At 39.8% G+C, this 14256-nt stretch overlaps 1 protein-coding gene across 1 annotated transcript in view; it reads right to left on the bottom strand.

Annotated features, from left to right (window-relative positions):
• The window catches only part of LOC134205700 (obg-like ATPase 1), a 138887-nt gene that overhangs the window by 41525 nt on the left and 83106 nt on the right, over positions 1 to 14256 (bottom strand). Inside the window, exon 5 of the mRNA XM_062681229.1 lies at positions 2559 to 2734. Coding sequence (XP_062537213.1) covers positions 2559 to 2734 — 176 coding nt within the window. The remainder of the gene's footprint in view (positions 1 to 2558; positions 2735 to 14256) is intronic.

Genomic DNA, 14256 nt, shown 5'->3' with positions numbered 1-14256 from the left:
GAGCTGCCAATGTGATAGATAGGAGAAGGTAACTGATGGAATTTCTAATTGGATGTAGGAAACGAGCTCTATAGTTCATTTCCAATTCTAGCAGATTACTGTTAGAATACTCAAGTTGAAGGTATAGGAATAGTATTGGAAACGGCATGGAAATCCATTTCCAGTTCTAGCGATTGCTAGAACATGAGAAATAAAGAGAAAGATACAAAGTAGGAGAATGGAACGGACCTGGGATTGAACCCACGACCTCCTGCGTATGAGGCAGAAGCAGTAGTCATATGACTACCAAGCCCGCTTGTGGAGAGCCTTGCAATAATAGAGGCCCTAAACTGGATTTCAAACCAGGAAAGAGTAGGCGCATATATTATTTGCACCGATTCTTTAAGTGTTGTCACATCACTAGAAAAGAAGAAAATCAGAACCAGCTTGAAAGACGAGATAGTTCATCTGTACACCAACATAGGGAAGAAAGGTACATCGGTAACATTCATGTGGGTCCCTAGTCACATAGGCATCCCAGGAAATGAGAAAGCGGACAAAGAAGCAAAGAGTGCGCTAGAGATGAGCACAATTACGTGGAAAACAGTTGATCACCGCGAAATAAAACCATCATTAAAAATAGTATGACTAAAAATGGGAATCCGAATGGAATTCAACAGCCCACAACAAACTTAGAGAGATAAAAAACACTACCAAACCATTCAAAGAGGCGCTAACAGGAAATCGCAAAGAAGATGTCATACTCAGCAGACTACGAATAGGCCACACCCGGCTAACACATGCATATTTACTGGAAAAGGAAGACCCACCAAAGTGCGTAAAATGTAACCACCCACTCACCATTAAACACATTATCGTTCAGTGCCCTGGATACGACGACGCAAGAAAGAAAATCGGGCTCCAACCAAACATGGAGGAAGCATTAGCCGACGACAACAGTCAAGCAAAAAGAGTACTGGAGTTCTTTAAAGAAATATCGCTGATTGACGCGATTTGACCCCAAAGTGAAACCTTGAAGAAGAAGATGGAAACACCTTGATGAAGATGAAATCGCTGCAACAACTCTCAAGGAGAAAACGAACGATGTCATACAACGTAGTAATTTAAGCAGTGTCAATGAACTCTGTAAACTCTTGACAGACTCGAATAAAATTTTAAAGAGTCTCTAATAAAAAAACATAGGGCACTGCACGGACTGCTTTGTCTCTTTCTCGCTGCAAAGAAATTAGAAAACAACAAGGCCAATAAACAAATTTCATGAAGAACGAAAAAGAAAGAGATTCTTCCGTGCAGTGCCCTATAAGGGAAAAAATCAGTGGTATGAATATTGCCATGGCATACTTTATAAAAATAGAGATTGAAAACAAATCTAATAATTTGTTTTTTTTTTAATTCAACTTGAGTCTTTTACTCTCAGAAAAAAATCGTTTAACCACACCAAGTTTTTTTTTCTGTTATGCTGTAATGGAAAAGTGAAAAAATAACGTTATTGAAAGTAGTTGCATAATAAAGGTTAAGTATCCAATTACTTAATATGAAACATATGGTCAAATTACTTACAAAACCCTACCTGAACCTCCATTGGGTGTTTGATTTTTCAGTTCACTATCGGTCTATAGCGTTAATAAATGTACAACGCCAAAAGGTGTGAACACGTAATTTATATAAAGTGTTTTGCTAAACATTGAGCCTTGCCGTAGACAAGTGTTTATCTAGTTAAACTTTATATTAATTGTTATTGTAAATCCTTTCAAATTAGATTATATTTCTAGTCGTTCAACTGGATTCCAACTGGGGTCCAATTTCAGGAAGTGTATCTGCAGCAACCAGTTCACGATCTTTTCCCTGGAGGCTTGGGTTGGGCTGCATTGTCGAGCTTATTATAATAATCACGTCCAAACGATACTGCACCGGTCCCCGGCCAGTCGCAATGGTGGCGATCGAAAGGAAGCATGCTCACTTTATGAAACATTTAATAACAATAATAACGCTGGCACACAGTTTGGCCAGCGGGCTTGCATCAGCATCACTTTGCCAAGATCGCAATCGCAATAGTGGAGCGGAGTAGAAGATATACACAGCGAAAAGAAGCGTTCATATCTATAAAAAGATGTAAATTTCACCACCAAGTAAAGCAGTTGGCCTGCCATCAGCAGCGCCCCCATCGTAATGATAACGACGTGAACGACCCAACGCTCTCCGTAGGTACGCGCAAAAAGGCAATGTGACGATAAAACCTACCCCCGGGGAGTTGTTGCGAGTTTAGTGCAATGCAATGGAATCGGGATGCAGTTGTTTCCGCTCATAGATTCTGTGGTATGACGCGTGAGTCGTAGACTGAATGATTCGGAATGCGTCTTGTTATTGAGATAGTCCGATCTTATTATCTGTAATAAGATCAAACAAAATCGATTGGGAAGCACTATCATGGCTGATGATTGGCGTTGGAGTTACAAAGCTTAATTCTGGGCAACTTATCACGAAATTCATTTACAAATTTGACGTCCAATGATTGTTTTTTTCTGCTCCTTCATATATATATTTTTTAATTTACTCACATATTCGGGTTTGACTTTTTTATCTCCACCGCGGGTCACCAACTTCTCCAGCTTGTCCAGATTGACCAGCAACTTCTCTTCGTCCTTCAAACGCAGCTCCTCCGCAATGATGGACAGATCGCGAACTGGGTCTACCTCACCTTCGACGTGCGTCACATCCGGATCATCGAATGCACCTAAGGGAAACGAAACCAGATAGAGATATATTGAAACCTACTCAAAATGGACCATAACGGCAATAATAAGCGGAAAATCCGATCAAATTCAAATTAAATAAATGCACAAACCCACGCGCTGGGAGATCAAAGACCCACCGAGCCGCCAACGAGTAGAAAACCGTGCCATTTCTCTTCGTGCGTCATGAGCACTCCGACCCTCTCGTTCCCAGGGCCCGGCATCCACCTCGAAGGTAGAAATGTAATCAATTTGAAACGATGTAAAAATGTTGCCTTTTCTCTCGCTAAAATTACTATCATCAGTGACCAATGGCAGCTCCGGCGGCAACTTTTGCCTAAGTAGAAGGAAAAACAAAGCGAATTTGCTCACCACTCACCGAAAGGGAGGGGGAGCGCTCGCGCAGAAAAAAAATAGCGACAAACATAAAAAGCTTATGGGTCCCAACCCGACCGGAACCGATAATGGCTGTGGGAACGTGCCGTTTTTACGGCCCATCGGGACCGAGATTGCGGTTTTTCTTCTGAAGCAAGATCTGCAAATCAAAATCAAACAAGCCTCCCTCGGTCTGCGGTCTTTTTTTTCCGCGGGGCGATGACGGGTTTACCCGGCAATCTTCACGTTGTAAAAGCGTTGAAAATTGGACTTTTATTCGATTGAGATGTGCAGCACCGCAAATTGTGTTGACTGGAGGCGGTTCTGTATTATGTGTATCACTCTATTTTATGGTAACAGAATCTTGGGCATTTGTATTTTTGTGTTTACATAATTAGAAATATGTAGGTACTTCGGAAACAATTGTAGGCTAAATTGAATTGAAAACATTTATGATCGAAGGTCATCCGATTAAAGACGAGTGGACATTGTGTCGTGGAAATCGCGGTAATTAGATTTTGGGAGTTAAATGACTGAGCGAGACGGCACACGGCTATAAAAATAGAAAGAAACGTTTTGCCGAAAGTCATTTGACCGGAAACCAATTTCATCCAGCCGAAAGCGGAAAGCGACATACAGCCGAAAAGGGCATATGGCCAAGTTGGTAATTTGACCGAAAAAGTCGTTTCGCCAAAAGGTCATTAAATTTTGTCTGAAAATGCCGTCCGAAATAGCCGTTTGGTCGGAAATGTCATTTGCTGCAGGGATCATATGACCAAAACTGTCGTTTGGTTGAACAATAGAAAATGTGAAAAGTGGGGATTGATCAACATTCTAACAACCAAGCCTCCCAAACATTCGGAACGCTTTATAAGATATTTTGGAATCCGTAAGATTTAGAAAGTTACAGTCTTCCACAAATTTGTTCAGGAGGTCAAAACGAAACTGTCGCAGATCGTATTATTTTGGAACTCTTCCACTTGGCGGCGTTAGTATATATAGAAATACTCCTTGGGTTAGATATTGTTGCCGTCTTCTACAAATTTGTTCTAAGTTAAGTATCCCATTCAACACCTAAGCTAAAGACCAATAAAATAGCTGTTAAAGATGGTATCTGGTAGCTGAGCTCAACAAGATGGGCCCGGAAAAGCTGGTTACTTGGCTGCACAAACTGATAGTCAGAATCTGGGGAACTGAACAGCTACTGGAGGAGTGGAAGGAAGGGGTCATATGCCTCATCTACAAGAAAGGCAAAAAGCTGGAGTGTGAAAACTTTCGAGCGATCACCATCCTAAATCATCTTTTGTCGTCTGTCACCAATAGTGAATAAGTTCGTTCACCAGATCAACGGACCAGATCTTCACTGTACGGCGAATCCTTCAAAAATGCCGTGAATAACAGGTCCCAATGCACCATCTGTTCATTGATTTCAAGACGTATACGAAATGCGCAAGGGACTAAGACAAGGTGATGGACTTTCGTGTCCAAGGGCGTAGCCAGTGCACTGTACATTCAATCATATTCAGAAATAGGTGGTTGAAATTCAAAATATTCTCAAAAAACTTATAAAGGAATCCAGGATCCATAATATATGAAAGTTCAAAATAACTCGAAACATTTCAAGAATTCTCCTTGAAATCTTTATGGAGTAAATTCCGAGTGAAGTCCGGAAAGAGTTCTAGGACGATTCCGCGGAAAAAATTCGGAGAAACTCCTGAAGGAATTTTATGGACAAGTACCTGAAGGAATTCTCGGGAAAATACCTGGAAGAATTTCCGGGGAAATACTTGGACGAATTCCTGGAGAAATTCCTAAAGAAATTTCTAGAGGAATTCTTGAAGGATATTCTGAAGTAATTGCGAAAAGAATTCCAGAATGAAATCCTAGAGGATTTCGCTATTAAATTTATGGAGGTACTCCCGGATAAAAATCCTGAAAAAAATTAAATCATCAAATCAAAAAACAAAATCATTTGAAAATCGTTCAAAAATCCTTCTCCTGTAATTGTAATTTCTATGTAATGTAATTGTAATGTAAAATATGTAATTTCTAATTTTTGATTAATGAAATTCATGAGGAATTTCCATTTCCATTTCCTTCAGGAATGCATTCTAAAGTTACTTCAAGAATTCATACTGAATTTGCTCCCAAAATTCCTCTAGAAGTTTTTTCAGAAATTTACGACGGAAATCCTCCGATTTCGCTCCATAATTTCACTTGTAAATCTATGAGAAATTCTTTTGGAAATCATTCTAGAAACTTCTCCGGGCCTTCCTCCAGGAACTCCAGCCCGCCCAGCCCGTTGTTGGGAGGCATGGAGTGCGATCCTCTCGTTTAATAAACAATGTGCACTCGCTTGACTGTGGATATACAACAGTAAAGCACATGTGGAGATTGGACAAATCAAGCATCCGAAAGATATTCAATTTGCAAAAAAGAGAGCTAACCGCGGTGGAGGTTGGTACTCGGATTCTGATGGCTTTTCCGCAAACGTGATCTTTAAGTGGTCTTGTTGTGTAGGTTGTGTAGAGAGTAGGAGGTTGAGGGTTCGAGTCCCTCCAAGACACGTGGATTCTTTTTCGCAAATTTCATATCAATTTGTCCATTTCGAAACATGTGCTATGCATATGCACAGCCAAGATATTTAACAAAAAATGGTTTTCGTACGGCCGAGTTGCCGAATAATATGCAATTAAAGAACAGCAATTCATCTGGAAATACTTTCAGGATTTCATCTGGGAATTTCTGCATTAATTCAAGCGATTGCGGAAGGTGCCGATAGACCCGATTCTTTCAGCAGACGCAATGATACACATATTTGCCTGAGGGTCAGCTACAAAGCTTTAGAATAAAGTTTTATTATACAAACAATTATATAAATACAATACTACTCACTAATTCGGTGACAGAATGTAATAAATATACATTTTCTTCAATGCGTGCACCTCCTCACTATCGCAATTCATTTCTTCTTCTGTCTGGATAATGCACGCTATCATAAAATAGTATCGTAGTATACTTAGGGTTGCTCAGGTTTCAAATGATGTTATCTTTAAAATAATGTTCAAATTGACGCGCATGATTATGCGCAACACTCCCCCTCGTAACACTTTGACGTCAAGAAGTTTTACATACATTTCTAATTTGAACATCTGAATGTCTAGATATGTTTTAAATAGAAAATAACATTAAAGTTCTAACAAAGATTGAGAGACAAGCATTATAAAATATAGACATCATACAGCCTATTTTTAATGTTTATAAAATATTTTGATCACCCCTAAACCGCGACTGCTATCAGCTTGTATATTCCCTATAAGCCACAGATGGATAAAGAAGCAATCGAAATAAAAAAAAATCGTATATGTGATGTGAAATGATCCACTGGCACTGAATGGCTAGAACATCTACCTCTGTTTTACGTTGGAAGGTAAACGGGCATTTGAAGCACTTCTGCTGATTCTGGCGGTATCGGAGCTATCGGAAGATTGCGATAACGTTGACCAGTCGGGGTAACACACGGTTTTCCAATTCGCAGACGAAACCTATCCAACACGATAGAAGTGCTCCACGTCAGCTCGATACACATATTGTTGTGATGATAGCTTCTGGTCGCGTTGTTCACTATCTCCCTTGTCTAGTAGTACACGTTCCAGATGTCGATAATTCTCCTAAGCAAGGACGGAAATCTTCGTTTTACTATCACTTGCATTGACACTCGGTATGCAGCTTCGTCATTGACTCGTGTATGTTTTGACCAGACGCTCGGCATTGCAGGCACGAATATCTCGCAGCATGCTGTCAAACTTCCACACCAAATTTGCCGCCTGATTCTCAATAGCCGATTGATAATCGAGGCCATCAGAAAAAATAATTGCATTGGTACAACGAATTACTTTGTAGTGTTGCGATTGCGGAAGGTGCCGATAGACAAAAGATATTTTAGTTACTAGATAAATATTGTCGCTTCGGTTCCCTTTGTTCTGCTGTCCGGAACATGTTGGGTACCAAGCTGTCAAATCGTATGGATTTTCCTTCTTTGACATTTAGCTCCCCTATCCTCACCAGCAAAAGATGTTTCGGACAGCGACGACAGCGACAATCTTTATCTAGCAACTAAAATATCTTTTCGATAGACCCGATTCTTTCAGCAGACGCAATGATCAGGGATGCCAGAAGATATTTTCAAATATCTTCACAGTCGTTTAAAAATGTCTTCAAATGTCTTCAATATTAAAATTATGAATATTAGCGAAAAATTTCAAAATCCAGCAGGTCTGTAAATTCAATCAAGTTCTTATTTTATTGATGTGGAATAATGTTTATTTTTTAATACTTAAATTGTTAGAATTTTAGGGAATATTTTTTAAATATAATTTAATTTTTTTTTAAATATTTATATTTAATTTTAAATTTTCACGAGATAGTGTATAACGAGTTTCGCTGGATTTTTTATTGAGTCTGGTTGAAATTCTACTGGCTATTTTTACTGAACTTCCACGTGGAATTCTTCCAAATTATTTTAAAAGAATATCCTGTACGGATTCAAAATTTAACATGAGATTATTTGTAGGAACTTCCGGATAAATTTCTGGAGCAACTTCCGGATAAAGCCTTGATGAACCTTCTTATTACTTATACTAATTTCTTCTGGATGGAGCTTCTTATAACTTCTAAAACTCCTGACGAAATTTCCCGAAGGTTTCCTATTGGAACATCCAAAGGATTTATTGAAGGAACTTCCGGAAGAATTGCTGGAGGATTTTCAGGAGAAATTCTTGAAGAAACTTAAGAAGGAATTATTGTAGGAACTTCAGAATACATTCCGGAGGGATTTTCTGGAGAAATTCCTGAAGGATTCTCCTGATGAATTTCTGAAGGATATTCCTTAGGAAAAAAGTATTTCCCGGTGTTCAGGAATTCCACCGAAAATTCCTTCAGTAATTCCTAAGAATATCCTTCAGAAATTCATCAAGAAAATCCTTCAGGAATTTCACCAGAAAATCCCTCTAGAATTTAACCTGAAATTCCTACAGGAATTCCTTCTTGTTTAGAAATTTCTAAACAAACTTCCGGAGGAATTCTTGGAAGTAGTTCTGAATGAATTCTTAGAGGATCTTCTTGAGATATTGCTGCAGAAATTTCCGAAAGAAATTCTGGAAGAAATAACAGAGAAATTCCATAGTATACTTCCGGAGACATTCTTGGTGAAGCTTTCGGCAACATTCTTGGAGAATCTTCCAGAATAATTCCTGGAGAAATTTCCGGAGAGATCCCTAAAGAAGCTTCCACGGGAATTCCTGGGGAAACTTTCGAAAGAATTTCTGGAAGAACTTCCGGAGGAATTCCTAAAAACAACTGCTGGAGGAGTGCGTGAAGGAACTACCGGGGGAATTATGGAGGATCTTCCGAAGGAATTCTTGGATATACTTTCGCTGGAATTCGTGGATGATCTTATGGAGGAGCTTTAAAAGGGAATTCCAAAAGAATTCCTGGGGATTTTTTTTTGGGGAAATCCCTGAAACTTCCGGACAAATTCGTTGAGGAATTTTAGGAGAAATTTCAGAAAGAATACCAGAACGATTTTTCTCAGAGAAAATAATGGAAGAATGACCAAAGATATTTATAGAAGAATTACCAAAGGAATTCAAGGAAGAATTTTACGAAAGCGTGTATCAAGTTTCCTCGGGATTTGTTTTAAGAACATTTTCCTGTAGAATTTTACCATGGAAGTTCTGAGAAATATCTTTTAACACCAAAACAATTTCAATTCCTTGTTGACATTTGTTAGAATTTTCTATGGAAATTAATTGAGACAAAATTCTTGTGGAAATTGAAAAGGATTTTTTTGTGGGAGTTCATCGGAAATTCTTCTGTAAAATAGGAAAAATTCTATTAAATTTTCACTGAAAATTCTTTTAAAAATCCACGGGAAATTCAAAGAGTTTCCCGACGGATATTTAGAGGAATGTGGAATGATGGAATGGAAATGCCGAAAAGATCAGATGAATTCAGAAGGAATTTAGAAAAAAAATCAGCTCAACGGTTGAATAGATCAAATCTAGTCATAGAAGAATTCTGTCTATGTTTGCCGCATGTTAGATCGGTCATTGCGTTTCGATTTAATGGTCGAAATACCTTTTCACAGACACGCCAAAAACGCCGCCGCCGTCATGAGGTCTAAAATGCATTACAGTTATCAATGAATGTATTTTTGTATTAAATATAAATTTTGAGATTCTAAGCCCGAGACTAACACTATTATAACTTATGAAATATTTATTAAGTTTACATATAGAGGTAGCAGAATTTATAAGTAATAACATTGTATTTTCTATTCGCTGGCTTATTGATTGTCTTCAAGTATCTTCAAATAAGTATACAAGTCTTCACATATTTTGGAAAGTCTTCAAAATGTCTTCACAAAATAAATGTTTTCACGGAGATTCAAATGTCTTCAAATTGAAGACATGCCTTCAAATCTGGCATCTCTGGCAATGAGACACATATTTGCCTGAGGGTCAGCTACAAAGCTTTAGAATAAAGATTTATTATACAAATAATTAAATAAATACAATACTACTCACTAATTCGGTGACAGAATGTTATAAATATACATTTTCTTCAATGCGTGCACCTCCTCACTATTGCAATTCATTTCTTCTTCTGTCTGGATAATGCACGCTATCATAAAGCAGTATCGTAGTGTACTTAGGGTTGCTCAAGTTTCAAATGATTTTATCTTTAAAGTAATGTTCAAATTGATGTGCATGATTATGCGCGGAATTCCCGGAGGAACTTCCGGAGGAATTTCTGAAGAAACACTCGGGAGAATTTTCAGATATTTTTCCAGAAATCCCTTTATGAAATTCTCCAAGAATTATATCAGGACTTCCTTGTGAGAATTTCGCCGGAAGTGCTTGTGGGAGTTCCTCCGGGAGCTCCTCCAGGAGTTTTTCCAAGAGTGCCTTCACAGGGAATTCCTGGAGGATATTTGGCAGGAATTTCAAGAGAAATGGGATTTCGGAAGTTCCTCTAGAAATTAAACTCCGAGAATTCCACCGGCTGTTCTTCTGAAAATTCCTTCATGAGTTCCCTCCAGGAATTCATTCAGGCTTTCTTTCAGGAATTCATTTAGACTTTATCTACAAACTCCTCCAGAAGTTCCTCGGAGAATTTCTCTGGGAGTCCGGGAGGTCCTTTAAGAATTCTTCCGGAAGTTCTTCCTGGAATTCTTACGGAAATTCATTTGGGAGTTCATCCAGGAGTTCTTACGAGAGTTCCGCTAGCAGAACAGCATCAAATCTCTCAATTACATTAGGAAACCAGGTTGTAGAGAAATGCGATAGAGTTAGGGATTTAGGAATTATCTTAGACTCCAAACTAACGTTCATCGACCATTACAACACCATTATTCATAAAGCAAATAATATGATGGGTTTTATAAAACGTTTCTGCTATAACTTTCATGACCCATACACAATTAAAACATTATATATTGCTTATGTAAGGTCGATACTGGAATATTGCAGCATGGTATGGTCTCCATTTTCAATAGCACACGAAGAAAGATTAGAATCAGTACAAAAACAATTCCTATTATTTGCTCTTCGTAAATTAGGTTGGACAACATTCCCACTTCCATCATATGAGGCACGCTGCAAGCTTATAAACATTCAATCTTTGAAAGAGCGTCGTGAAACTGCAATGGTTTCATTTATTAACGATATAGTTTCGCAGCGTATTGATTCAACAAACATTTTATCGAAATTAAATTTCTACACACCATCTCGACAACTGCGTCATCGACATACATTTTTAATTAATCACTGCCGTACAAATTATGCAAAATTCGGACCTCTCAATCAGATGATGGCCATCTATAATCAACACTGCGAAACTATTGACTTTACAATGTCTCGGCAGAACCTAAAAAAATATTTTGTCACAATTCGAAACCTACACATCTAAATTTACATTAAATCCCAAAATTAAACACTACTTAGTCAAACTATTTTTATTTTTATACACTATAATACCGTTTTTATAGCATTAAGAAAATAAAATAAAACATGTATATTGTATATGTACTAGTCTACGTCGGTTGACGAAATAAATAAATAAATAAATAAATAAATAAATAAATTTGCTCCGGAAATTCTTATTGTAGTACTTCAAGAAACTCATCCAGAAGTTCCACCGGCAGTTCCTCCGAAAATTCCTGTGATTATTTCTCCAGGAATTCCTCCAGAAATTCCTCTGGGAATTCCTCCGGAAATTACTCCGGGAGTTCCTTCTCAGAGGAACACCCGGAAGAACTGCCGGTGAAACTGCCCGTGGATCTCCTGGAGGAATTCCCGTAGGAACTGCCGGAGGAGCTCCCGTAAGAACTCCCGGAGAAATTTCAGGAGAAACTCCTAGAAGAATTACTAGAGGAACTCCCAGAGAAACTATCGGAAGAACTTCGGGAGGAATTTCCAGATAAATTTCTGAAGAAAGCCTAAATGATTTCTTGAAAAAAGCCCGAATGATTTTCTGGAAGAGCTACTGGTGGTACTCCCGGATGAATTGCCGGTGGAATTCTCCGAGGAACTTCCGGAGGAATTTCTGAAGAAACACTTGGGAGAATTTTCAAAGGAACCCCCGGAGGAACTGCCAGTGAAACTACCAGAAGAATTCTCGGAAAAAATCTTGGAGAATTCATCTTTATTATAGACAAATCTCGTCTAGCTGAAACTTTTGTAGGGGTATGTAGCTGGACCATCATCATCATCAGAGGACCTCCCGGAGAATTCCTTGAGGAGCTCCCAGAGAAATTCTCGGAGGAGCTTCTGGAGGAATTTCTGTATAAATTCCTGAAGAAGCCTAAATGAATTTTCAGAGGAACCCCCGTAGGAACTGCCGATAGAACTACCGGAATAATTCTTGGAGAATTCAGGAGGAATGGAGGAATTATTGGAGGAACTGCCGGTGGATCTCCTGGAAGAATTTTCGGAGGAACTCCCAAAGGAATATCCGGAGAAACTCCTGGAGGAACTCTTGAGGTTTCCACCGGAGTTCTTTTAGGATTTCTTTGGGAATTAATCTAGGAATTCCTCCAAAAATTCCATTGTTGATTTCATTTTTGGTATAATTTCTGTATAAATTTTCGGTGAAATCCTGGAGAAATTCTTTGAAATTTGCACAAAAAATATTTGAAACTTTCACTGAAAATTTTATGCAATTTACATAAGAAATTCAAAGACTTTTCGCAAAATTCTCAGGAATGTTTACTGGCAATTCAGCGGAATTTCCACGGAATATTACTCAGAAAAAAATTTCAGAAATAGTGCAAAAGAATTATCTGAAGAATTCCTTGAAGAACTTATAAAATACTTCTTGGAGTAAATAATGGTGGAATTTTCGGATCAATTCCCGGCGAAATTGATGGTGGAATTCCTGAAGACATTGCCGAAGAAGTTGTTGGAGGCATTCCTAAAGAATCCGGGCGTGAATGCGTCACGTTTATTGGCGTTGCGTTTTAGTACAAAACGCTGAATTCTGCGCTGACGCGCAACGCGCTACCGTGATCCGGCCTTTATTGTTGGTTGTGTGTTTGGAACTTAGAAGGAAAAAGGTACCAAACACTAATATTCATGTGTTTTTATAAAACTATTATAAAAATACGATTCATAAAACCTAAAAAATATTTGGTTTGGTGATCCTAAACGACGGCTCACACACCCGCATCGTTTCGGCTACGGGCAACACCTCGGCAATTGACGTAACCATCTGTTCTGAGTATCTGGCTCCTAGGTTTACTTGGCGAACCTTATCGGACACGCATAATAGCAACCGGCTTTCGATCATCTTGTCCATCCCTGGATGGATGAACCACAAAACATCACGACAAAAGTGGATCTACGATCAAGCTAACGACCAATCAGTACGTTCGGCTTACGGCCGAAACCATCCGGCCAGATGCCAAGTGGAATGTTGACAGCTTCACCGAGAAGATTCTAGCAGCAGCGACAAAATCCATCCCGCGAACAAGCGGCCGAATTGGGCCGAAAGCGGCACCACGGTGGTGCCCTGAAACGAAAGCATCAATTCGGCACAGGCGAAAGTGTCTCCGATCCATTCGACGTCTGCAGCAATGCGATTCGGGCCATCCCGAAGCGTTGGCGAAATTCCAGGAAGCACGAGCAGCGGCACGAAAGGCAATCACTAAGGCAAAGGAAGAGTCATTGGAAAAATTCGTGGTCTATTGATTTTTCGCACTATAATGATGATATGTACAACATCGACATTACCCCGAGCGACCTTCTGTGGGCTCTCGACAAAAGGCGAAGTACCTCAACAGGCCCAGATTCAATCGGATATCCTCTGCTGCAACGTCTTCCACTCTCCATAAAAACGACCCTTCTCGAGCTGTTGAACGATATCTGGCGCAGTGGCCAGTTTCCCGCCAGCTGGCGGAATGCCATCGTGGTACCTATCCCGAAACCAAACTGCCACGATTCCGTACCGAATGCTTTCCGGCCAATCTCGCTCACCAGCTGCATGGCGAAGCTTCTCGAGCGGATTATCAATCGGCGACTGATTACCGAATTCGAATCAGGTGGACGGCTCGACAAGCGCCAACACGCTTTTCGTGCTGGACGTGGGACCGATACGTACTTTGCCGAACTTTAAAGGTCGCTGCCTACTACTGACGAGCACTGCCTAATAGCATCCCTGGATCTATCGAAGGCGTACGACACCACCTGGCGACACGGCATCTTGGGGACTCTCTAAGGTCTTGGTGAGTACGTGGTCGGATGCTGAATCGACTGCAGAGTTTCCTTTCGGATCGCACCTTCCAGGTGTCCATAGGAGGATACATGCCTCAAAAGTACTTCCTGGAGAACGGAGTACCTCAAGGTTTCGTCCTATCCGTGACGCTGTTTCTTATTGCAAAGCAGTCCATTTTCCGAATTCTACCCGCTGAAGTTGAAATCCTTCTGTACGGGGACGACACCCTCCTCGTGGTGCGTAGGGCATCAGACCGTCTTTACGAATATACGGGCACAGCACTTCCCGCTATCGATCAGCCTCGACCAGCCACACGACCGGACTCGCAAGATAGTTCAGCCTTCCGCAAGCATGTAGTGTCTTCTCTGCGGAGGCA

The sequence above is a fragment of the Armigeres subalbatus genome, chromosome 1 (assembly GCF_024139115.2).
Source record: "Armigeres subalbatus isolate Guangzhou_Male chromosome 1, GZ_Asu_2, whole genome shotgun sequence".
NCBI classification, from domain to species: Eukaryota; Metazoa; Arthropoda; class Insecta; order Diptera; family Culicidae; genus Armigeres; species Armigeres subalbatus.
Note: the sequence above shows the minus strand (reverse complement) of the source record. Positions and strands in the feature narration are given on the sequence as shown.